This window comes from Myotis lucifugus, unplaced genomic scaffold, assembly GCF_000147115.1.
Source record: "Myotis lucifugus unplaced genomic scaffold, Myoluc2.0 scaffold_173, whole genome shotgun sequence".
Lineage (NCBI taxonomy): Eukaryota > Metazoa > Chordata > Mammalia > Chiroptera > Vespertilionidae > Myotis > Myotis lucifugus.
In genome coordinates this window covers 211,439-237,810 of record NW_005871221.1, presented here as the reverse complement: position 1 = coordinate 237,810, position 26,372 = coordinate 211,439, and the positions used below count along the sequence as shown (strand labels likewise).

Sequence of the window (26,372 nt, the reverse complement as noted above, 5' to 3'; positions counted from 1 at the left end):
TGAGGTACTCACGGGACAGGCAGCTGGTGACAGACACTAGATACACACCCAGCTTCGGGAGGTATTTTGGAAGTCATCAGCATACGGGTAGAATGATTAAATGCCCAAATGTATGCAAGGAAACTCTCAACATCCAGGTGAAAGTCGGAGAGGGGGCGGTGGTGGTGATGGGCGGGCCTGGCGACCTGACGCCATGTGTCCTGATGACTCTGTCCTGGGGGCCCATGTGCCGGGTGTTGAGATGACATTGGCATTATTTTTCTCTGCAGACACTGTAGCCTTCAGGGCAAGGGGTGACTCATGTCACTGAACATCAAGAGAGCATTGCCCTGGGGCCTCCTGGGATAGTTTCATCCAGGGGTGGGCAAACTTTTTGACTCGAGGGCCACAATGGGTTCTTAAACTGGACCGGAGGACCGGAACAAAAGCATGGATGGAGTGTTTGTGTGAACTAATATAAATTCAAAGTAAACATCATTACATAAAAGGGTACGGTCTTTTTTTTTTTTTTTAGTTTTATTCATTTCAAATGGGCCGGATCCGGCCCGCGGGCCGTAGTTTGCCCACGGCTGGTTTCATCTGTAGGGCATCTGCCTTCTGTTGGGGTCGTCTTTCTTTGTCTTCTCCAGGGGACAGTGTGGCACCAAGACCTGAAGGGAGTGGGCAGGATGACCCTCACTTGCAGTCATGGTGGGCAAGACGGTGCGGGGCTCAAGTGTTCTGGAGAATGCCACCCCCCCTCCCTCCAGCACCAGGAGCCCTGGTTTTGCAGAGTCAGGCTTGGAGGGGCAGGACTTGGGCCACTGCAGTGCTGTAGAACTTGATCCCGGGTTTATTTTTGGAGTGAATTCCGGGATCTAGCACTGTACTGTACTGGGCTGCCGCAACCTGAACCCCCGGCCTGCCTCACGTGGGTTATAGGAGATCTGTGTGATAATCAGTGGTTAATATAAACCTAATCATAGGTCAGATGGCGTGGATGTGTTTCTACACCAGATTCTTCTATTGGAAGCAGCAGACCTTTACTGGGGGAAAGGAAGTGCTTGCCATTGTTAGTGCCTGAGCTGGAGAATTCTTTGATCGAGGTATGCTTAGGAAAATATTTGCTTTCGTTTCCCAGTATCTTAGCAGCCTTCCCAGTAGCCTGTGGCTGTTGCCACCAGACCACACTCAACAGCACTTGTCAGAGTGACTTGGCTTCTGACTGGTCTCTAGATAAGTGGTCCAGACCAGAGTGCAGGAAGCACCAGGATGCTATCCTGAGTCCACAGGGACGCCCATCAGCCTGTGCACCGTCTCCCGATAGCAGGCTGGCCTCAGCTCCCAGCCTCCTGAGGCGGTAGGTCTCTGCACCCAGCCTCCTGAGGCGGTAGGTCTCTGCACCTTGGCTGTAAGGGAGGTGGCCCCCTGTGTGTGTTTGTGTGTGTTGAGGGGTGCATCGGGCTCCCTCTCGTGGGGTGGGCAGTGTCCTTCTGCGCCCTGCTTAAGTTTATCAGCAGAAAGATACCTGTTATCATGGGCGACAGACAGGGGCATGGATTCCTGCAGACCCCCACTGCCACTGGGAAGCAGGCAAAGCTGACGGTCTCTCAGTAGTGAGACCCTGCTCTCAGGCCGTTTCCCACCGCGAGTAAAATACTTATACACTGCTCTTCCCGGCCCTGCAAGCTGGTCGCTGTGGGCAGACACTTGATGTCTTTTGTGCCCTTGACTTTGGATTTCAAACAAGCTGATCGCAATTTCGTCCTTCTGTGGGGACTTAATTAACCCACTGTTTTTGTCATTTCAATTACAGTAGCCCAATTTAACCGGCGTCTCCCCCCCCTCTTCCCCCCAATAGTTTGAAATTACTCTCCTCAAAAGTTGTGTGCGAGTCACGCCTCAGCCTTGCGGGCAGTGCTGGCTGGCGCTGCTTCTGAGCTGCAGGGAAGCGCATCGGGGTTCCTGCTGTTCCTCCTTTGAAGGCCCCGCTCCCAGCCCCCTGCAGTTGTTGTCCCCCATCTTTAAACTCCTCAGCCTGCACCCCACCCCGCTGCTAAAGGGGCCTCAGTGGAGAGAGGTCTGAGCTCTGTTAGTTGGGGTTTGATTTCAGTACAGGAGTTGATAAAATGAGATAAACCGCGGGCTCACGGGGCCGGGGAAATTAAACAGAGATGATATCAAAGTTCCCCTGAGTTTTCAGCTGTGATACAGTAGCTTAGTTTTCTCCCAGACTGGGGCCGGGAGGCACGCCTTTGATTCTGAAACAATGTTCAGCATCAGTTAAGCCCAGCACTGCTGACTTTTAGGGATTAAGCAAACTGTTGTAGTGATTCTTTGATCAGCTACAAGGGAGCAGTGTGCTGTCTGTATGAAGGGGCTTTATAGTTAAAGTTCATTTCTCTGTGAACCTGGGATGACAGCATTGGCGAGGTGCTGCAGTGCTGGGAGCTGGGGCCTCCCCCAGGCACTGTTTGCAGCATTGCAGGCAGAAGCAGGAAGCGGTTTTCTTCTTCCGCCCTGTGTTGTCGCATCATATCCATCCAGCATGGCATGGAAAGAATCCTCTGGCTTGGAAAACACACCTCACCCCAGCTAGTCTTAGTATGTATATGCAAGGCATGTGCGCACACACACGCACACATACACACACATGCACACACGCACTCCCACCTTGCAGAATACAGGAACAGCTGCCCAGAGCCCAGCTCTGCAGCCCCCCAGACTTGCAAATGATCTAGCAGAGGCTGCCTGCGCGCTGAAGGTAGAGATTGGGATGGGATTGGGACCAGATGGCCCAGGAGGTTCAATTAGGAGGATAAGCTCAAGGTCAGTGTTGCCACCGCACTCTCTCCATGCCCAAGAGCAAACCCAACTCCCAGGTGCTGCCACCACCTTCCTTCCTTGCCTGGCATTTACTGAGAACCTACTTAGTTTCATGTCGGCTCCGTCCTGTGATTCTCAGTAATTTCAGCATCTGTTGCCATCTGAAGTACTGGGTCCACTTTGGGCTTGCACTGTAGAGACCCTCCTTGCAGCCACAGCCAGGATGGTAGAAGTTTCTCAAATTGCTCCCTCCCCCTGGTTGGCCTGCGACTTGCAGTTGTAATGGAGCCCCTGTGTGCTGTCGATAGGCTCGCACCGCACCATGCATCAACCTATTCCCTCCTGTGCAGCGCTCGGATCTCCCTCATTAGGCCTAAATTTACCTCCGTCCTACACAAACATGGCCTTAGCTCATTTTTATTGTTGTAAATTATTTATGAGGGAGATGTTGAATCTTGAAACGGAGGTTCGAGGGAAATTAATCCCATGTTACTTTTATCTTGCTGTACTTTTCTCCCCCTTGCTTCACTTGCTGGGCTATGGCTAGAGAAAGAAGAGCTTTCCATTTTTACCATAATTAGTGTTGAAACTGGTTTTCCAGTCGGATATGGGATGGGATGGCGGCGTCCCTCTGCACGGTACCATGGGAAGCAGACCTGGCTGGGGAAGGAGGGCAGAGGTCCTGTTAGGCTCTGCCTCTGCCAGCTGCATGGTGTCTGAGAACGCCAGGCCTCCGCTTGCTCTCCTGTACGATAGGGACCATGCAACCCAGCCACCTCCCAGGTTTGGTGTGGGCATCGGTGGAGAAGCAGCCTGAGAAAGCTTCCTGAGGATTGCAGGGCTCTGTACACGCACGCAGCAGGTGTGTGTGTGCAGCAGGCATGTGTGTGTGTGTGCAGCAGGGGTGTATGTGTGTGTGCAGCAGGGGTGTGTGTGCAGCAGGGGTGTGTGTGTGCAGCAGGGGTGTGTGTGCAGCAGGCGTGTGTGTGCAGCAGAGGTGTGTGTGCAGCAGGGGTGTGTGTGTGCAGCAGGGGTGTGTGTGTGTGCAGCAGGCGCGTGTGTGCAGCAGGGGTGTGTGTGCAGCAGGGGTGTGTGTGCAGCAGGGGTGTGTGTGTGCAGCAGGGGTGTGTGTGCAGCAGGGGTGTGTGTGTGCAGCAGGGGTGTGTGTGTGCAGCAGGGGTGTGTGTGCAGCAGGGATGTGTGTGCAGCAGGCGCGTGTGTGCAGCAGGGGTGTGTGCAGCAGGGGTGTGTGCAGTTAGAGATGGAGGATGCTGGTGGGGAGCTGCTGAGGGCGAACCGGGAGTTGTGGCGAGTAGGCCCTGGGATCGGGCTCTAGACCAGCATGGCCTCTTGCAAGGCAGGTTCATGCTGGTTTTGAACACCCTGCGCCTCCTCGCCCTCCCCGGCAGATGTGCCCCCTCGCAGGCCGGCGTCCACACCCCCCCCCCCCAGGGGCCTGGCCTGTGACCCCCCAGCTCCAGGCTCCACAGCCCGCAGACGCGAGCGCCGGTTAATAAATGGCCTTTTGTTAGGAGGTCAATTGAAGTGACGGTGGAGGCGCTGTTAAAAGTAATTTGCAGTCAGAAAATATGTAACTCAGGGCGGCCGCTCTGAGTGATGGGCTCCGCCGTGGATGTCTTGGGCGTTTCTCATTAGCAGCTTCCTCCGCTGCCGCTGCTGCTCCCTCCACCGCCCGCTGGCCTCGGCCCCGCGGCGTCATTTGTCTGCATTTCACAAAGGCTGCCCGGATCCCCGGGGTGAGCAGCCCGGGAAGGAACACCACGGCGTGCGGGATGCTCCGCAGACGACGGAGCAGCCTCCCTCCTGCGGGCTGGGCTGCGCCCACGGCCGAGGCCCTTTGTCTGCTCGGCCGGGAGCGGCCATCTTGGACCCGCTGCGGGGCTGCCGCGGTGCATCCTGGGAGCGCATCCCCGCCACCGGCGGGTCCCCGCCCGCACCTGACAGCGGCGCCGAGCTGAGCCGAGCCATTGTCATCAGTGCCTCGTGCAGGATATTGGAACCCGAGGACGTGAATCTCTCAGCAAATAGAATATTTCTTCTTTATTCCCAGGCTCACCTCCCCTCCTCTCTTGGATAGTAGAGGCAGTACTCTCTTAATAAAGAAAAAACTTACCTCGCATGTTCTTTATTAAATTCACAGCGTGATATTTCAGCACTAGTAGAATTCGTGCATTCTGTTAATGAGTTGTTAATTGCAAAGCATTTTGGTAACCAGCAGCAGGTACCCATATTTTGCAAACTGCAGCATTGTTGTTGTTAGGTTACCGATAAGAGGGGATTTTCCAAGTGAAGATACTTTTTGATCAGTGTTTGCTTGGGATTGTGCTGGTGCAGATATTTAATGACAGACCTTCTCTTATTGGGGGCGTGCGTGGGCATTCATTCATTCAGTAAATATATACTTTAAACCTCCTGTGTGTGGGGAGCACTAAGCCCTGTGCTTTATGCAGATAACCCTACCTGATAAATGACACTTTAAAAAGAGAAAATGATGCAGTGATGCAACGTGGTGTCCTGGGCCCTGCCCTGGGCTCCCAGAAGCTTATTTTCAGCAGACTTAAGTAAAGCGTAACTTGGTTTGCTTTTGTCACAAACAGACGCTGAGAGTGCAGCTGCTGCCAGGCTAGGAAACACCTTGATAGGAGATTTGGCTGCATTGTGTTAAGTCTGTTTCCGGAGCCTTTTGTGGGGTCCTGGATGCTGATTACATGGGGGACTTGCATATAGCATTTTGGTTGTTCCTGTTTAGGAGGCACACTCCTTTTTAATAGCCTCTGCCTTTTCTGATTCTCGGCTGAGAACTAAGAATATTCCTCCTGCCTGCCGAGTTAGGCAGGGTGTTTGGTTTGCTTTAGAAGCAGTAACCAGCCTTGAGAGATCTGGCAGACCTATAGCCAGTGGAACTTAATTGTTGCAGAAGGAGGTGGAATTTAACTTGCTCTTTTTCAAGGCTTGTCCTTTTAAAAGTACTAAAAGTCATTTACATAAGGTGTTACCTTTTTTATTTGCTTTCTGGTGCACTGCCACTCAGCTGCCCAGACCCAGAGCTCTCTATATACTGCTTGTCTCCTCTGGTCACATCAAGGGGCAGTCAGCAGCAGAATAATAATTCCAGTTCCCCTCCCTTTCTCCCCAAGTGCCCAGCAAGAACTACGGTCATTGTTAGTGTTTAGCTTTGAGTAAATGCCCACGACCTGCAGGATTAAACACAAAAAAGGGACCTTCCAGTCCTCTTGGGAGTGATGCCTACCACGTTTCTGGTCAGTTACCCTGGGCATGTGTACCCCAAACCCCACCAGCCTCATCTGCTCTTTGTTGAGTGCCCACTGTGTGCCAGGGACCGCTCCAGGGCCTTCCTGTACGTGACTCTTGGCTCTCACAGCTGCTCTGGGACTGTCAGTACCAAGACTCCGTGTCGTCAAGGCTGTGGAGCCTGGACTTGAACCATTCCTTTGCCTCCATGCCGGGAGACTGTCTTCCAGGCGTGTGTGTGCAAAGCTCTGTCCGCTGCACAGCCCCGCTTGGCTGGGGCAGAGACTGTAGGTTTGGAAGTCTGCACCTCCAGAGGAAATAGTACAGGGAGGGAAACGCAAGGTGGGGTTAGACTTAGTCAAGTCTGACTTATCCTCAGAGAGGCTACTGGTGTCTGTTCAGAGTCAGGCAGCTGGTGGGAGATTTGAGAATGGTTTGCCTTTGGGTCTGAGTTTAAATTACATGCATACTCAGAGCAGGGACAAGCCCTCATTAACTGTGTTAGCTCAGTGCTCAAGGCTAACTTGAGACAAGCGGAGGCCAGTGATGTTTTGAATTCTTGCTCTGAGGAAAGAGTCAGGTGGGGTCAGGGCTCCTTTAGCTCTTAAAGGAAGTGGCACTCAGCTCAGGATATTGGCCCCGAGAGTCCGGTTCTATCTGCGTGAGACTTTGCATTGTTCACGTTAAGCGCCGAGTTTGAATTCTGTGCTTTCTTTTTCCTTTTCGGAACCAGGACAAGTCCACCATGCCTGAAGTCAGAGACCTTTCCGAAGCCTTGCCGGAGACGCCCATGGACCCCATCACAGGCGTGGGGGTGGTGGCTTCGCGGAACCGCGCCCCGACAGGCTACGATGTAGTAAGTCAGGATTCCGCTTCGTACCTTTTGTTCACGGATTCAACAGATGTTTACCTCCTGTGTTCAAGACCCTCTGAACCTTGTGTGTAAGATATGTTTCTTCCCTCTAGGAACTTAAGCAGGGAGGGGGAGAGCACCAGTGGGCAGGCAGGGGAGTGTCCTGGATTGGGAGTCAGAGGGCCGGAGCCTGTCTGGGCTGTCCCTGGCCGAGTCCCTTGGCCTCTGGGATGCTCATTTTCACCTTCTGTAAAATCCAGGGGCTGGATTCATTGATTTCCGGTCACTTCTCGTTGTGACATTGCATGAAAAGGATCCAAGTGTCTGAAAGACCCTTGGCGATTGTCATAGAGTGTCCCCCACGGATACATGTCACATACAGTCGTACCGCTCTTACCGCTTCCAGAGCAGTGTCCTCCCAGCAGCTCATGTAGCTCACGGCTGCGCTGGGAGGGCCAGTAGCTGCATCTCTGCTGCTGAGGAGAACCCGAGCTCCGGGAGGTGAAAGGACAGAGTCTCCGTCCTCGGGGGCAGGTCAGGACCCGACCCCCCCCCCCTCCAAGCCCAGCGCTCTGACTGACCCACCACCCCGCTTGGCAGGAACGTGCCTTGCTTTTCGGCAGATGTTGGTAGTGGTCAGTAGCACTGATGGCCGGAACTGGTTCTTTTGTTGTTTCCATAAATAAACTCCGATTTGGGTGGAGCTTTAAAAAATACAGAGAAACATCAGGAGGGTGTAGTAAACACTGACCCTGGTTCTGAGATTCCGAAGTGGCCTTACTTCCCTCTTGTTTAGGGCAGCGTTTTATTCTTGTTCGTTGAGCGGGTGTACCAAGACTCGTAAAGAAGGAGGGCCTCGGCAGCCAGCATGGGGACCTGCCGCGGTGATGAGATGAGTGTCTGGCTCCCAGGTGGGCCCCGAAGGAGCCCCGTGGCAGGGTCTCTCAGCCCTGGCATGATGGACGTTTTGGGCCTGATAATCACATACCTTTGTGCTGTGGGCTGTCCTGTGGTCATAGGATGTTTCGCAGCTTCCTTGGCCTCTACCTACCAGATGCCAGTGGCACCAACCCCCCAAATTGGACAACCAAAAACGTGTCCAGAAATTGCCAGCTGTCCCCAGGCTGAGGGGTGGGGGGGCAGGATCAGCCCCCGCTGAGAACGGTGCCGGGTGCAGGGGTCAGCGGCACTGGGTCCTGTGGGAGGGGAGCAGCCTGTTAAAATGTTCCGTGTTACTTTCCCAGCTGTTTGAAAGCTTATAAACATTTTAAACGTGAAGGGACGAGGGAATCTTTTTTGACAAAGATTTGAGTCTTCCTGCTGCCTGACTTCAAAGCACTGTTTGAATGTATAACTTGTCATAAAATAGAATCATTAGGTATGGCTTCGTGCCATAAAACTCTTGAGGAAGCTAATAAAGCTGTTCCCGATTTGAGAAGCCAGTGTCTTTTGATGAATTAGATATGAAGCAGCACGCTGTGCGTGGGGCAGGGCCAGCGCTCGCCATCTCTGGGGGGACTGGCCCTGGGTTGCCCTCCTGGGAAGGCTCCTGCTGGGCTCACCCCCCGGGCGCAGGTCTCCCACCTTCGTGCTCGGCCGTTTCGCTGATCTGTGTCCTTCACATTCTGCTGGTGCCTTTGGGGTCGTCTCGGATGCTTGCTGGTGGGCGGCAGATGGCCTTTGATCGTCTGGTTTTCTGAAAGTCTTGGTAAGTCTGACAGGAGCAGAATCCATCCCTATCATTTTCTCCTAACATCGAGCTCAGGGCAGAGGGGCGCAGTGTCAAATGAGTGAAATTAATAAGCACATCTCATGATTATGCCGCGCCGTGCATTACAGTGGAAGGTGAGCAGGGCAAGGGGCGCCAGGGGCGGCCTGGCAATTACCCAGCCTCTGCGCCGGGACGAGCGCGGCCGAGCTCCTCCGGAAGCCCTTTCCGGGAGAGAGTTGGAATCGTCTCGCTGTGCTGACCTCTGGACTCTTCTAGATACACAGCTGGTTCCCAGAGGCCTGACCCCGAGTTCAAGGGCAATGAGGGGATTTGCTTTTATCTGGAGTTTTGTGTGAAGTCAACATCCAAACCGGGATGTGAGGTGTTTGACGGTGGCTGGGCCACGGAGAGGCTTGGAGCCGCTGCGGACCATCCGCTGGGGAGCGATCTGTCCCTGCGCAGTGGGGAGCGATCTGTCCCTGCGCAGTCACACTGGGCACCGGGACCGTGCAGTCACACTGGGCACCGGGACCGTGCAGTCACACTGGGCACCGGGACCGCGCAGTCACACTGGGCACCGGGACCGTGCAGTCACACTGGGCACCGGGACCGCGCAGTCACACTGGGCACTGGGACCGCGCAGTCACACTGGGCACCGGGACCGTGCAGCCCGAGGGTTGGGCACCAGGTGGACGCCGACCCGGGCAGCACAGCCACTTTCAAATGGGCACAGGCCCTGGTGCCGCTCCAAGTAAGCGATGCCCAGTGTTTGCTTATGAACATTTAATGTTATAACTCCTCTCCAGGTCAGGGGAAGCTGCCTCCTAGGCGAGGGGCTGAGGATTATTTGCTAAACTTCTTCATTTATTGTCCTGATTCCTGCATTCCTCTCTGAAATAGCCAACACCCTCCCACCCCACCTCCCCGTTCCACGGCCTCGCTCTCTGGTCTTGGAGTGGCGGCTGCCGGCAGCGGGCGGGTGGGTCTCACGTGTCCTTGTGATGCCACCACACCTGTATAATGACTCTAGATGCTGGGTGTTTGCTGAGGGTAGTACATGCTGTTTTTTTCATACGTGGATGCTTCAGAGTTGCCTAAAGGGTGAGTGAAATGAGACTGGAAGGTGGAGGTGGCTGTGAACTTGGTGGCAGGCTCAGGAGCAAGATTGCAGTGGACTGACGAGCCCAGTAGAAGTGGGAAGTGACGATGGGAGGCCGAGTGACGACAGCCTTTAAAGAAGGAGGATACAGGGAAGTGGTCCCTAGAGGATGACGTGGGCTCATGGGTCTTTTTTTCTTTGTTTAAAAGTGGAAGGTGTTGGGCATGTTCAGTTGCTGATGGGAAGGAACCAGCAGTGTGTGTGTGGCCGGGGAGGGGGCGGGGGGGACAGTGTAGGACAGAGCTGCTGGCTGACAGGGCCGAGCTCCAGAGGGCAGAGGACTGGCATCCTGAGCTGCAGAGTGAAGCCAGGAAGTCATGTTTTCTAGCTCTTCTTCCTATGGCTGGGAAGCCAGCTGTGACCTTTGACCTCCGAGGGGGCCTCCCGGGGCTGTGCATGGGCCAGTCATCCGGAAGTCCCCACTTTCATTCCTTCCTTTCTGCTTTCTCGCTCCCTCCATCTCCCTTTCTCTCAGCACTCCTGTTTATTTCTGAAACCATTAGACCACAAAACATTTCTTAAAAACCGTGGGCCTGTATAATTTGTATATGCCCTAAATGTGTTTGGGAGTTTCTAAATAATTGGAAGGTTCAGTTGCTTGAACGGTCAGGTGTGAGGACTTTGGGGTACCAGGAGCGATCGGCTTCCCTCTGGACCAGTGGGCCCTGTCTAGGGGACATAGAGAGGATATCTTTAAAATCCTAAACCTGCAAGTAAGGTCCTACATCTTACTCACCAAAGTAGAAAAAGAGAAGAAAAATCTTGTAAGTGCTGATGCAGATTCAAGCAGGCTGGTGTTTTTATATCGCGCTCAAGATATAAAGGTCACATGAAAGCACGTGAAGGTGGCAACGATATCTAATTAGAAACATGGGGTAGATAGTGAGCGAGTGAGGCTGTCCCGTCTGATCACAGCTGTCACTGTCGCTCCAGAAGCCGCAGTTGGGGAGGAGGGGCGAGCAGGGCAGGAAGCCACCCTCTTCCTCCTGGCGGAGGACTGGTGGGCCCAAAGCCTCCTGTGCTGTCCTCCGGGAGCCCTGCCTCTGAGAAGCAAAAGCAGAAGCAAGGGCAGCAGCTTTTCCTGCTGCCTCCAGTTCCCTCCCCACGTGGCTCTGCCGTCAGGGCTGCTCCCAATTCGGAAATAACCACAGGCTAAGTCCCGCCTCACACGCTGGTTTATTTTCAGAACCAGAGCTGGTGTTGATAAAAGGTACCAGGTGTTCCTCCCTTTAGTTCTGTTAGAAAATACATTGAACTGAGATTTACTGGAAACACGGAAAACGGTTTTATGACCAGCCCCTAGGCCTTTGTATAACTCTGGCATCTTCCCTGGCCATTGCCCGGCAGAGCTCCGGCCTCGGGGCGTGGAGCGAGCCAGAGAGGAAGCACATGGGCTACTTGTGCCTGGCATCCAGGAGGTGGGCGAGAAGCAAACATTGGCCTTTGTTAGGATGAGTCGATCAGAAATAGTCCAGCCCGGGTGGCTCAGTGGTGGGGCTTTGGCCCAGGAACCAGGAGGTCAGGGTTCGATTCCTGCACATGCCCAGGTTGCAGGCTCAATCCCCAGGAGGGGGCATGCAGGAGGCAGCCGATCAATGATGTTTCTCTCTTATGGATGTTTCTAGCTATCCCTCTCCCTTCCCCTCTCTCTCTAAAAATCAATAAAAACATATTTTTAAAAAGGAAGAAAGAGTGCCTTAAACTGCCTCCTTCTGAACTTTTCTCCCCGACCAACTAGGAATCTTGGTTTTGACCCAAAGATTGCAATAATGACTTATTCCGTAGTGGAGGGGACCCCGGGGCACAATCCAGTGTTCTGGCGCTTCCTCTGTTCACTGGAACTTCCTGTCCATTATTTAGAAAAGCTTCTAACAATGAAACCTCAGTTGGTTGGATTAATGGAAAAGATGAGGGACCTGCTTTAATTTTCCTTTCATTGTTTTCGGTTAAACTTTCTATTTTGAGATCATTAGAATCCGCGTGGAGTCTTAGGAAGTAGGATGCAGAGACCTTGTTTACCCTTTTCCCAGCTTCCCCCAGTGTAACACCTTGCAAACTGTAGTACAATCTCCCAACCTGGATGTTGACACGCATATGGTCAAGACACAGAACATTGCTGTTTTTAAATGTACTGGGGACTTTCTCTTTATTCCGGTGTGGTGAGGCCCACAGATCAGGAGACAACTGCCATCGAAAAGATGTTTGTTCTCATGGACCCCAGAGGAGGGGCACACCACTCCACGCAGGACCGGGAGGGAGGGAGCGAGCGGAGGCTCCAGGGCTGGTCAGGAGGCGGAGGAGCGAGGGGAAAGCTTGGGCGAGAGCCTTTTTGTGGTTTCTGCAGGAGAGGCAGGGAGAGGCGGGCTAAGCAGGCTGAGGACTGCCCAGTGTAAATGGTTCCGGTGGCTTTGGGCTGTGGAGATGGTCTCTAGTTGTCAGATGCCTGGCCCTGGGTGATTTAGGTGGGGGGAGAGTGTCCCAGACCGAAGGAGCCTGATAGAAGGAGACGGATAGATAGGGACTCAGGATTAGTTGGTTTATGTTCAAAAGTGCTCATAGGTAGGTGGTTTACTGGTTCTAGGAATGAGCTAACCTCCTTTATAACCACTAATTTGTTTTCCATTTCTATAATTTTGTCATTTCAGAAATGTTTTAGAAACGGAATCATACAGCATGTAACCTTTGGAAATGCCCCCCCCCCCTTCAAAAACAGCATAATTCTCAGGAGATTTATCTGGAGAATCTATTGCATGCATCAATAGTTTGTTCCTTTTTATTCCTGGACAGTGTTCATTGACAAACCTGCACCATGATTTGTTTAACCGTGTACCCACCAAAGGACATCTTGTTTCATTTGGAGCCATCATGAATAAAACTGCTACCGATACTCATGAACAGTTTTATGTTAACTGAAGTTTTCATTCCTTTGGGATAAGTGTCCAGGAATACAATTACTGGTCATATGGTAGTTGCATATTTCGTGTGTTTTTTTTATGAAAATGCCCAACTACTTTCCTTTGAGGCTGTAACATTTTACATTTCCACCAGAAATGTACCAATGACCCAGTTTCTCCCCATCCTTTCCAGCACTTGTCATTGTCAATATTTTTTGTGTTAGCCATTCTGATAGGTGTGTAGTGGTAACTCCTTTGGTTTTAATTTGTGTTACTCTAGTGGCTGATGATGTTCAACATCTTTTCATGTGCTTATTTGCCATCTCTCTGTCCTCAATAAAATGCCCCTTCATGTCTTCCTCATTTTCTAACTGAATTGTTTGTGTGTTTTTTTACTGTTGAGTTTTAAGAGGTCTTTGTGTATTTAGGTATGAGTGTTTGGTTGATTATGTGATTTTCAAATATTTTCTTCTGGTCTGTACTTGTCTTTTTATCTTAACAGGATCTTTTACAGAGCAAAAATTTTTAATTTTCATGAAGTCCAATTTGTCACTTTTTAAATTTATCAATCATGTCTTTGGTGTCAAATCTAAGAACTCATAGTCTAGCCCTAGATCCTGAAGATTTCTCCTATTTTTTCTATAAGTTTGATAGTTTTATATTTAACATTTTATTTGTCTGGTACATTTTGACTTAGTTTTATATAAGGTGTGAACTTAGGTTACAGTTCTTCTGCCCCCGCCGCCCTATGGATGAACAGCTGCTCAGTACCATTTGTTGAAAAGGCAATCTTTCCTTCTGAATTGCTTTTCAAACATAAAAAAAAATCAATTGGGCATATTTGGGTGGCTCTCTCTTCAGTTCCATTCTATGTGTCTAGCCCTCTACCAATGCCACACAGTATCGATTATTGGAGCTACACAGTACGTCTTGAAATTGGGTAGAATGATACCTCGCACTTTATTCTTCTTTTTAAAAAATGTTGTAGCTATTCAGGTTTCTTTGTGTTGTTCCATATAAGTTTTAGAATAGTCTTGTCTACATCAATAAAAATTTTGCTGGAATTTAGATGGTAAATATTGAAAAGGGGGTTTATACCCAGTTCCAACATGGGTCTAAATAAGCAGTACGTTCAACAGTTCTGACACTAGCTACCTGGAGACAGCATCAGACTCCACAGGCCAAGGCTCAGTCCCACAGAATGACCCCTGCCTCACTTCACACGCCAACTGCAAGTCCAAGTTGTCCCCTGTGCTTCTGCCAGACCAGCTGTGGATCAGAAGTTCAACGACCCCCTTCTCAGGTCTGATTAATTTGAGTGGCCCAGGACTCAGAGAAAGCTTTTCGTTACTAGATCACTGGTTTCTTATAAAGGATACAACTCAGGAGCACGCAGGTGGAAGACATGCATAGGGCACGGTATGTGGGAAGGACGCGGAGCTTCCGTCCCTCTCCCCCAGCGTGTCACTCTCCCCAAATCTCCACGGTCATGACCCTGGAAGCTCTCCGTTCTCCATCCTTTTGGGGTTTTCAGGAGGCTCATTGATTAAATTATTGACCACTGGTGATTGGTTTAAACACTAGTCCTCTTCTCTCCCTGGAAATCAAGGAAAGGATTGTACTAAAGTTCCAAATTTATGTGTAGAATTATTTGTAGCATTCCCTTATTATTTTGGTGTCTGCAGAGTCTATAATATTCTCTGATTCTGATATTGATCATTTGTATATTCTCTCTTTTTTCTTTGTCAGTCTTAGAAGTTTGTCAATTTTATTAACGTTTTCAAAAACAACCAACTCTTTGTTTCATTGTTTTTTACCCTATTTTTCTGTTTTCAATTTCATTGATTTCTGTTTTTATATTTATTATTTACTTCCTTCTGCTTGTTTTGGGTTTATTTTGCTCTTTTTCTAGGTTCTTAAGGTAGGAACTTAGATATTGAATTGAGACTTTTCCTCATTTCTAATATATACATTTAGTGCTATTAATTTCCCTCTCAGCACTACTTTAGCTATGTCCCACAAGGTTTCATATATTTTATCTTCATTTTTATTCTGTTCAATATATTTTTAATTTTTCTTTAGATTTCTTCTTTGACCTATGGGTTATTTAGAATTGTGTTGTTTAGTTTTTAAGCATTTAGAGCAGTGGTTCTCAACCTTCTGGCCCTTTAAATACAGTTCCTCATGTTGTGACCCAACCATAAAATTATTTTCATTGCTACTTCATAACTGTAATGTTCTACTGTTATGAATCGTCATGTAAATATCTGATATGCAGGATGGCCTTAGGTGACCCCTGTGAAAGGGTCGTTCGACCACCAAAGGGGTCTCGACCCACAGGTTGAGAACCACTGATTTAGAGATTGTCCAATAATCTATCTGTTATTGTTTTCTAGTTTGATTTCATTGTGTTTGGAGAACACACTCTTGTATGATTTCAATTTTTAAAAATTTGTTGAGGTTTGTTTTATAGCCCATGAAATGGTCTGTTTTAGCATGTGTTCCATGGTCACTTGAAAAGACTGTGTGCTCTGCTGTTATCGAGTGGAATTTTTAAAAAATATTGATTAGATCCTCTTGGTTGATAGTGCTGTTGTGTTCTTCTTTATCTTTGCTGATATTCTGTCTAGTTATTCTATCAGTTTTAGAGAGAGCGGTGAAGTTCCCAACTGCAATTTTGGAATTATTCTTTGTTCCTTTAATTTCATCAGTTTTTGCTTCACATGTTTTTCAGCAATGTTGTCTGATGCATGCACGTTTAGGATTGCTATCTCCTTTTGGTGTGTTGACCATTTTATCATTATATAATGTCTCTTTCTGTCTTTTAATTATCTTAGCTTCCAAAGTACGTTTTAGCTAATATCAGTATAGCTACTTCTGCTTCCTTTTAATTAATGTTTTTATGAGATACCTTTTTTCATACTTTTCCTTCCAATCTGCTTATACCGTTATATTGGAAATAAGTTTCTTGTAGACAGCATATAGTTAGATCATGTTTTTAAATCTACTCCTCTGCTAATTGGTATATTTAGATCATTTATATTTAACATAATTATTGATATGTTTGGGCTTAAACCTGCCACTTTATTTTTTATTTTCTGTTTATTCTATGTTTTTTATTGTTTCTGTATTCTTTTTCCAGCCTTCTTTTGGATTATTTGAAAATTTGTTAGAATTCATTTTGGCTTATTGAAATGTTTTTGAGTTTACTTTGTTGTATAGCATTTTTAGTGATTGCTTTAGGTAGTACATTATGTGTGTCAGTGTCTGTGTGTGTGTGTATCTGGTAACTTCATTTTACTAGTTCAAGTAAAGCACAGAACCCTTACTCTCCTTTATGTCCCTTTATGCTCCCTTACTTATAATTGGCTTAAATATTTCCATACCAGACAGTGTTATAATATTTGCTTCTACCATCAAACATAATTTAGAAAATTCAAAAGGAGAAGTCTATTTACCCATGTTTTTATATACCATGTTTTTTATTTCCTTCCTGATGTTTTAAAGTTTCTTTTAAAAAAATCATTTCTTTTCTGATTAGAGAACTTCTTTAGCAATTCTTTCAGAGTATGTCTGCTGGCGAAAAATTCTCTTAGTTTTCCTTTATCTGAGAATGTCTTTATTTCCTGTTCATTTCTGAAGGATATTTCACTGAATGTAGGATTCTGGGTTGACAGTTCTTTTAGCACTTGAAAAATGATGTGTTCTTTCCTTCTGGCCACTGCGATTTCTAATGAGAAATCTGCCATCATTCGAATTGTTGTTCCCCTCTAAGTAAAGTGTTGTTCCGTTCTCAATTCTTCAAACATTTTTCTTTGTCCTAATTTTTCAGGAGTTTGATTATGATGGGTCCTGGTGTGGATTTATTTGGATTTATCATCTTTAGAGTCTGCTTACCTTCTTGACTCGGTAGAGTTATGCCTGTTGTTAAGTTTAGGAAGTTTTTCGCCATTATTTCTTCAGGTACTTTTTCAGCCTCACCCTGTTCCTGCTCTTCTGGAACTCTGATGAAAGGAGTGTTAGGTCTTTTGTTATAGCCCACAATTCCCTGAGGCTCTGTTCATTTTTCGTTCAGTCTGTTTTCTCTCTGTTGTTCATATTAGGTCATTTCTATTCTATCTCCCAGTTCACTGATTCTTTCTCTCTCTCTTCTATTCTGCGGCCGAGTCCATCCGTTAAGTTTATTTCAGTTATTGCATTTTTCAGTTCTAAAATTTCAATTTGGTTCTTTATATTTTCTATTTATTCACTGAGACTTTCTATTTCTTTGCTGAGATTGTCTACTTTTCATTTGTTTCAAGCATGTTCATAATTGTTCAGTGAAGCATTTTCCTGATGGCTGCTTTAAAGGTTTTTTTTTTGGTCTTTCCTCCCAGATAACTCAAACATCTCTGTTGCCCTGATTTGGGCTCTGTAGATTGTCTTTTTAAATTCAATTTGAGATCGATCGTTGTTTCTTGGTGCTTTGCTTTGATGAGTGGGTTTTAACTGGAACCTGGAAAGGTTGGGTGTGTATCATGAGACTCCGGATCTTATCTAAACCTTGTATTTTGCCTGCCTCCTTCTGACACTGCCCTGGCAGAAGGAGGGCGCCCATCTCTTTACTGCCAGGTAGGAGTAGAAGTTCAGTCTCCCCACTTGGCTTCTGTTGACACTCAAGGAGATGGGCTCCTTGTTACTGCTGGAAGGTGATGGAGTTCTGACTCCCCACTAGGCCTCCACTGATACCCCTGGCGGGAGTGCCTCATTACAGCCCCCTGGTGGCCCCCACTGACATCACAGGGGTGAAAGTCCTGACTTTCCACAAGGTTTCTCCAGTATCACTCCACTGGGGAGAGAGGGAAGCCTCATGGCTGCCTGGTGGGGATGGAAGTCCTGGCTCTCTAGTGGGCCCGCCCTGACCCCATCTCATCAGAGACGTTGGGATGCCTCGTTAGAGCCCTGTGAGGGTGGAGGTCTAGTCCCCCTACTCTGGCTTTACTGGCACGGGTGGGGGTGGGCCACAGTGTTTTAGGTGGTGTTTGGCTGGAGTAGATCTTTGTTGGCTAAATGACCTGTTACTGTCTAGAGAAAGCAGGCTTTTGTTAGGGCTTTTTGGTCTGTGTCTGTTGCTGCTCCAGGTGTGGGATATGTGGGGCACAAAGAAACCACAGGACTCACCACATTGTTGCTCCTTGGGTCCCGAGGTCCCTGGCTGTCTGCCTTCTTCTCTCACTCTTTAGAGGCCACTTATGTTACTTTCATGTAATGTCCAGGATATTTTGTTGTATTTAGTGGGAGGAATAGGAAAAGGTGTATCTTATTTCATATTCCTGGAAGGGGAAGTCCTGGATTGCTCTAGTTTTATGTTAATTTGGGGTTAACCAGAGAATCTGTTTATTTCTAAGCCTGTCAGAAATCTTTCCTAAACATCGATGTTCAGCCTTACGTACAGAGGCAAGAAAGATGCTACTGCATGTCTATAAAATACTTGCCAGTTATTCCTTAATGTCTACAAGATTCAAAATGCTTTAGGCCACCTTTCTCAATTTTTGTGGTCCACAGTGATAGTATTGAGACTGCTTGCGTGAGGGATGGTGCATATGAGGAGGGGAGATGTAGCTGGAGCTGAGAATTGCGGGAGGTGACTGTATTATTGAGAGACGGAGGTCCCTGAAGGGGACAGACCTCCCTTACTGTGCGAGACCTCCAAGTAAGGAGGTGAGACTAGGAGGAAGAATCGGCTCTAGTTCTTGAAGTAGTCAGACATTCAGGGCATCTAGCAATCAGTTCTATTAATTAGTTGATTATTTGTTAAGTGATGTTTTGTTTTATTAATAGGTTAACAGTTTGGTCTATCTTTCCAATCCTTTTTCTATGGTTTTGCAAATACCTTTCCATACACACACACACACACATGCACGCACACACGCACACACACACATACACACATATACATATGCACATACATACATACACAGGGTGGGGTAAAAGTAGGTTTACAGTTGTTCACATGGAAAATAATACAATAATTAATAAATAATAATAATATATAAGAATAAACTTTTGTGTACTCACAACTGTAAACCTACTTTTGCCCCACATATGTGTGTGTGTGTGTGTATGTGCATGTGTAGGAAGGGGCGGGTGAAGGAAGCAGGAGTGGAAGAGGCTGCAAAGTTTAGTGATCAAAAACAGAGTCTCTGGAATCCTCTTTCCTCGGTTCAAATCTTGGCTCTGCCACTTATGAGCTGTGTGACCGCGGTCAAGGTACTTCACCTCTCAGTGCTTCAATTTTCTTGTCTTTAAAGTGGGGATCATTCACAGAACTTTCCTCATAGAATTGTGGTGAGGATTAAATGAGCTAATGTTCATAAAGTGCTTAAAACAGTAACTTGCATTACCTTGAGCCATGCAACTATTATTAATATTATTATTACTGGAGGCCCAGTGCACGAATTCATGCACATTGAAAGTAAATTAATTAGAAGGTGGCCAGCAGTCGGGACTGGGCCAGGTGGGCCGGACATACCCTGGAGCCAACCTCCCGCGGTCCCTCCCCGGCTGGCTGCACCTGGGGCGGCGCCGGGGCTCAAAGGGCATCTGTGGAGTGAGCGGGGTCCCCACAGCAGGTGGGGTCCCTCAGCCTGGGCTGCGGGGATCAGCCAAAACCAGCAGTCCGACATCCCCCGAGGGGTCCTGGAGTGCGAGAGGGCACTCTGCAAAGTTGCTGTCGCTTGGCAGCTCCTCCGTTGAGCGTCTGCCCCCTGGTGGTCAGTGCGCATCATAGCTACTGGCCGGTCACTTAGGCCTTTATATATATAACTTACTATTATTAGTACATGTGTTCTACATAATACTTCTTCTTTCTTCTTTTCTTTAACAATTATGTAAGAAGTCTTTCCATAACAGCATCATTCTTTTTAATGGCTGGTTTTCTACTGTAACTCGTTAGTCACTGCCTGCTAATGCAATTAAAGTTTTTTTCTTTGGTCTTTGAAAAGCAATGCTGTGATAAGTATCCCTGTACATATGTCTCTGGACGTGTGCTGATGGGTAAAAGGATGTGCACATTTTAAATTTTAGTAGCTACCACCCATAGCCTTTCAAAAATGCTTTACTAACTTATATATACTCCCAGTAAGTGGTATACAGCAGTTTCTATTTACCCTCATTCTCACCAACACTCTTTATTATCAGTCTTCTTACTTTCATTTTTTCCAAACTAGGAGCACATTGTGTGAATTTGGAGTTCTGTTATTGGTAAGGAGGTTGAGCATCTTTTCATGATTATTGGCCATTTGTATTTTTTCTGTTAATTTCCTGTTTTTAAAGTTGACTCATTTGGTTGGCTTTTTCTTATTGACTGGTAGGATTCCCTGATATATTCCCTGATATATTCCCTATTATATATGTTACATGTATTTTTCTCTCAGTCCATTATTGCCTTTCAACTTTGTTTATAGTATCAAAGTTTGTTGATTATTGTTCATCTTATCAAAGTTTTAGTTTTTACTAGTAGTCACATCTGTCAATTTCTTTTTGGTCTTAAAAGATATAGCTAGATGTTAAAGATACTAGGTAAAAGTATTATGAGAAGTAGTATATTTACATAGTCTCAAAGTATCTCTCACAAAATACTTAATTGAAAAGAATAAAATAAAAGTGGGGAACCAAACAGATATCTCTAGAACCTGTAGGATGTCCTCTTATTCATTCCTAATCATGATCATTGGTGTTATCTCTCTTTTTTCCTCCCCAGGCTGCCTAGACTTGTATCAATTTATTGATCTTTTCAAAGAACCAGCATTTGGTTTTATTTTCTTTATCATTTTTATGTATTCTGTTTTATTGTTTTCTCTTTATTATTTCCTTTCTTCTGCTTACTTTGGGTTTAATGTTCTAGTTTTTTAAGGGAAAGTTTTGATTATTGATTTGCAATCTCTCTTCATTTCTAATATATGCTATGAATTTCCCTCTAAACTCTGCATTAGCTGTATCCCTGAATGTTATTATTTTGTGTTTAAATTTAATTCCATTCACAATACTGTTTAATTTCCCTTTTGATTTTTCTTTGACCCATGGGTTATTTTGATGTGTGTTGTCTTGCTTCCATGAATTTGGGGATTTTCTATATATTTTTTTCTGTTATTGACATCTTATGTAATTCCATGTCATCAGAGAGAAAACTCAGTTTTATGGCCTAGAAAAGGAGTTTTCTGTAAAGGTCCAGATAGTAAATATTTTAAGCTTTGCAGACCACAAGTGGTCTCTACTGCATATTGATTTTTTAATTCTTAAAAATATAAAAACCATTTGCAATTCCTAGGCTGTGCACAAAGAAGCTACAGGCTGTAGTTGGTCTGTGGGCTGTAGTTTATTGACTCCAGCCTGGACTGTGATCTGTCTTGGTAAATGTTTCATGTACACCTGAAAAGAATGGATTTTCTGCTGTTGTTGCAGTTGGAAATTTTCTGGGCATTATTAAAAGAGTTCTCCTTCACCTCTCTTTTTTTTCTGAGGCTCTAATTACATGTATATTAGAGCAATTAATATTTTCCCATAGCTCAAGAAACTAGAAAAACACATGGAAGGAAATAATAAAGATAAAATGAGAAATCAGAAGTAAAAGGAGGGAGAATTGGTAATTGAGAATTGATCCTTTGTAAAAAGCACAGTAGATAAACTTTTTGGCAAATATGATAGTAAAAGGAAATAAATATAAGCAGAATTTAGATTGAGAACAGGGAAGTAAGAGTATAAGGAGATTTGAAAATTATAAGAGACTATGATGAATAGCTCCTATGTGTAACCTTATGTGACTAAAATTGAAAATCTTGATGAGTTAGATCATTGCTACAGCTATTTAAGAAGAAGAAATCCAATAATAAACCTGTATCAAAGAAAGAAATTGCAAAAGTCATTAGAGAATTATTTCCAACAAAAGCACGAGGCCTAAATTGTTTTAGGGTAACATTCCCTAAAATTGTCAAGGAGCCGGTAATTCCCACATTCTGCAAACGATATAAAAGCTTTGAAAAAGGATGGGAAGCTTCTGAGCTAGTATAGAGGAAAGCTTATTTTTTTAAAAAAATAGTACTTTTCTTTTGTCTAGCAACCTCATTGAATCTTTTATTGTTCCGAATTCCAACCTACCACTCACCCCCACCTGATTTCTGAGCTATTTCCTGACCCTTTGATCATGGTTTAAGCTGACGTGTTTGGAAGGTTTATGTGATAGGAAATTATGTGATTGCTGATTCCACTGTGTTTGTGGAGAGGACCAGACGAGAGGGCAAGAGTGTGAGAAGGGATTGATCCGTTGACTGAGGAAATATCCAGCAGCTCTGTTCTCTCCCTCCTTCCTTACAGCCGCCGGAACTGTCCCCAGTGCGGCTCCCTAACTCCGCCCCAGCCTCACCTTCCCCGTAGCGTTGCCTGTGGAAACTGTCTGGAAAGCCGCACTACTCACCTGCTTAGAATTGCTCTCCAGCTTCCTATTTTTAGATTCAAAGGCAAATTCTTTGTTTTATTTATTTCTGAGTGTTCAGCAACTAGCACTCAGAAGGGTTTATCAAACGGATGGACTTCTCTGGAACCTAAGACTTATTTTGATTTGCCCTTTGCCTTCTCGCCCTCATCAGATCCCCTTGAACTCTGCGTAGTTTCTCAGCTGTGCTGTTCCCACGCCTGCCCGTGCCTTGGCGCATGCACGCGTCCCTCTCCCCGTGGAATGACGTGGTAGCACTTGGTGCTTTGATGGTGGGTGTACTCTCCTCTATTGTGGCTCTTACCACCTTTTAACCACAGCTGTCGGCTGGTGTATACGTATCTCTGCATCGCAAGGCGTCTGCCATAGGGCTGCCCCTCCAGTACCCAGCGTGCCTGGGTGCATACATATACCCCCGGGCCTGCAGAGGAGGTGCATTGAATGGAGTTAGCTGGCTCCTTTCTCTCTTGCCTTTCTACGTCTGGGATATTGGATGCCAACATCCAGTAAGTTATGTTTGTGTTAAACATGAATTGAAATGCAATTACAGCTGGCCATGCGGTTTGAGAGCTGAGTAATAGAGTCAGCAGGAGGGTGACTTAGTCACAAGTGCCAGTTCATCTCCTTCGCTTTCTTGCTCCTGTCATTGAGCATGACTCATGACTCACCAGTTCCACTCGTCTCCTCTTAATCCCATCACTTTAACTCTTCCTGTCCTCCTCGTCCTGCTGGGTCTCTTTCAGGGCCCCTTTGTTAAAACCAGCCAGCAGCCAGAGCCCGGCCTTGCAGTCTGACTTGTTTCCTCTTATCCAGCAGGAACCTGTACCACCACTCCAGGTGGTCCATGCGGAGAGCGTGGGCAGGGGTGGAGCCAGCAGCGTGGGGCAGGGGGTGTGGGGGAGGCTGGGCCAATGCGCAGACCCGTGTCCTTCCTCAAAGCCTGGGGGAGCCAGGAAGCTACTCCCAGGACCTTGAGTTTTCACTATTTTCTTAACCATATCCTGCTAGGGCCCTGGCTACGGGGAAAACGGTGCCATTTGTCAAAGGTGTTGCCTTCGTACCTTAGACCCACGTTGTTTTCATAGGCGGATTGAACTGCATTCAGAAATGATGGCTTATAATTGGGCCGGCCTTGAGGGCTGGTGATTGGGTTTCATAGAAAACCTCCCTTGTTCTTAAGAAGGCACTCAGATGTCCTGGAGCCTCAAAGCGGGGTCTCCAGGTCTTTCAGACTGTGCCGTGCTTGTTGGTGCGCACCCTCCAGCCCCCCCTGCCCCCCCTGCGCCGGCGGGCGTGTCCTTTACACAAGCCCACTCTCCTGGGCTCGAAGGAGCTTTCCTTAAAGTCTGGAGATGGACAGAGCAGAAGAGGGGACACGTGCATTCTCCAGCAGGGCCTGTGCCTGGCACTGGGAATCGTGAATCAGAGGTGGTCCCTGTCTGCCTGTAATTTACAGACCCGTCAACAGGGAGAAAGTGAGAAAGAGGTGACACCGGGTGGAGCCCCTGTGGGTGGCTCTCTTCCTTCCCTAATGAATCCCCCAGGTGAGGTCTCACTGCTACTTCCTTCTGTCTCCGTTTTTGCTTGTTAATCCTCCTTGTGTAAATCCCTCCATTCTGTCCTCATTCTCTACCCCTTCCCACACACACCTGCTGCTGTCCCCGTTCCTAAAAACGAGGAGATGTTGCCACTGCCACCATCCTGTCACCTCCCCAGCTTCCAGCCCTGTCTTTGTCAGTAAGCCCTGCCTGCCCAGGGCTCCGACTGCCATCTCTTTGTCATTATTTTCACTCGCCCCTTGGTTCCTAACTGTCTGACTCAGTAGGTTTTTGTTTGTTTGTTTTTTCTAATTCTTGGCTTCATCTCAGCTTTGAATGCTATTGACCAATGTCTTCCTTCCTTAATGTGTTCATTTTCTGAATACAGAACTAACACATGCTCTTTGTAGACAATTGGGAAGACACAGAAAAGTGCAAGACAGAGAATAAAAGTTACAGAATCTTACCAATCAGAGGGAAAATGCTAATAACATTTTGACAGAGACGCGCATTCATTGCTTTTGCTAAAAAGTATTAGACATTTTCAACTGAAGCTCTGTGGCCAGGTTGAGCTCTCCATTCAGGATACAAAATGATACGATGCAAACAAAATCAGAACCAGAAAAACACCTGGAGTTCTTCAACTCAGCACCAGCCAGGTCGAATGGCTCTTTCCCCTTCATGGTGTTTAGAAGCACCTGGGGCTCCCCTCCTGTGGGATCCCGAGGATGGCTTCTCGGCCCCTGCCTCCCTGCGCCCGCAGGGCTCTGGTTGAGAGCTGACCTGGCTCCGTGGTTGGCCACTGACCGGCCGAGTGTGTTCCTCCGCAATGCAGGCTCTCACACATCAAGGGCCCTTTGAACTCCATTCTTATTCGTAGTGTCAGCCAGATATTTCCTTTGGAATGTCTGCAGAGTTTCCTGGCCCTATGATTGCTTTCTGTCTGCCAAGCACATCTTTGAACCGTGGGTGGGCTCTCGTAACACACCGGGGTGTGAACAGGTTGAGGAATCTGGTGGTTGGCTGTGGTCCTTCAGGAGCTTCTCTTGGGCAAAGTGCTGGCCTGGCCTGGGGCTCAGCTAGACAGCTGCTCTACAGTGTTTCTCAGGCAGATCTTCATTTCTCCCCGCATCAAATGCAGTCTTTTAAATTGTTGATTTTCTTATTATAAAAGTTAGAGTCGAAAGGCATAAACTTCCAGTTGTAAAATAATTAGGTCATGGGGATGCAATGTACAGCATTGTCTGAGGCCTGTCATTTCCATGGTGTGGACCTGTCATTTTTCTGTAGAAGTGTTAGCGGTGGTTTTCTAACTCCCAGATTTGGTGGGATTCTGTTATTCTGCTTCGGGTAGGACTTTTCCGTTCACTGTGGTGGACACTCAGGACCGGCCACTCCCCTCCCCTCCTGCCTTGCCTCCCGTTGGCCGGGTCGGAGGGCATTACACATCTTTGCTTCATTGCAGGTGAGCTGTGGCCTCAGGGCAAGGCCTGGCCTTTGGTTTGGTTGTCCGTTTATAATGCTTCTCAGAGGTCCGGGTGGAGAAGGGGGACTCTGAGGACAGGCCGGCCTGTACCCTCACTCTGCCTGCCCGGCCACTCCATCTTGTTCAAGTGTCCTCTCACTCAGACAAAGGAAAGTTCTGCCAGTGGCGGGAAGAGGGAATCGTCATTTCCAAACCCTGGCAGCAGTAGCCTGGTGTCATGCACGCCCACTCCTCCGTGGGATTTCCCGATGCAGCCCCCTCTGCCCCCGTGGGAGTGAGGACACAGCTTTCTTCCTTCTGGGCTACCGGCCTGTGGCTCCTCAGATGTCGAGGGTTCTGCAGACTTGTTTTTAATGTATTAAGAATAATGCATTTATTATAGAGAAACCAAATAGGTTTCAGGTGATATGGCATTTCTTTGTTCCTATACATTTTTTATTTTCACATTTTAGTGGTTCCAAAATTGGGATGCACCTAAAAATAGATTTGTACATTTTGATATGATACTATTTCTCTTTTTTTCTAAAGGGGTATTTCTTTAAATCTCAAGTGATCCCCAAATGACTCCATCCTAGAATTTAGGAAATACAGTAAAAGTAGAGTTTGAGAAAAAAAATCTTTCAAAACATGGGATCCCAGGAAGAAAACACACCAAAGGGGTCCTGGGTAGTGGCGAGTTGGGGCCACTGCGTTAAATCTCATGTTTTTCAAGAAACTTGATGTGTGACCGTCACGGGAACGTGCTGATGAGGTCTCATCCCGAACTAGCATCTTTCTGTGGGGACGACATCGATGGAGCGAGCGGTTCCTACATTATCCCCATACATTTCTTCCAGATTCCAGGCCACACATATTTGCATATTTAGCAGAAGTACCTTTCTCCGTCCTTTCCTTTGTAGCATTTGCTAATTGACCATTGTTGGGTTTGAAAAAAGGCATTTTCCTTTTCCTGTTTGGCTGTGGGCTTTCCTGGGGCTGCCTCTGAGAATGGCTGTGGGCTCCGGCACCCCCGCTGGTGCGTGTGACTGGGCCACTGTGCCGGGAGCTGCTCCAGTGTGGGGCTGACGCCGGCAGTGTTCTGTGTAGAGGAAGGAGATGCTCTCAGTAGTTTGTCAGCATGGCCGGGAGGTCGTCAGATCAAGGACTGCAGCCCGAGGCTACGCCTCTCAGGGACAAGCAGGGAG

General features: G+C 47.3%; 1 protein-coding gene across 2 annotated transcripts in view; it reads left to right on the top strand.

Annotated features, from left to right (window-relative positions):
* The first annotated feature begins 6,809 nt into the window (after positions 1–6,809).
* Positions 6,810–26,372, top strand: part of MVB12B (multivesicular body subunit 12B) — a 139,951-nt gene continuing 120,388 nt past the window's right edge. For both annotated transcript variants that reach the window (XM_023760138.1, XM_023760139.1), the window contains exon 1: positions 6,810–6,934. In XM_023760138.1, the coding sequence (XP_023615906.1) occupies positions 6,824–6,934 (111 nt within the window). In that variant the 5' untranslated portion in view covers positions 6,810–6,823. The remainder of the gene's footprint in view (positions 6,935–26,372) is intronic.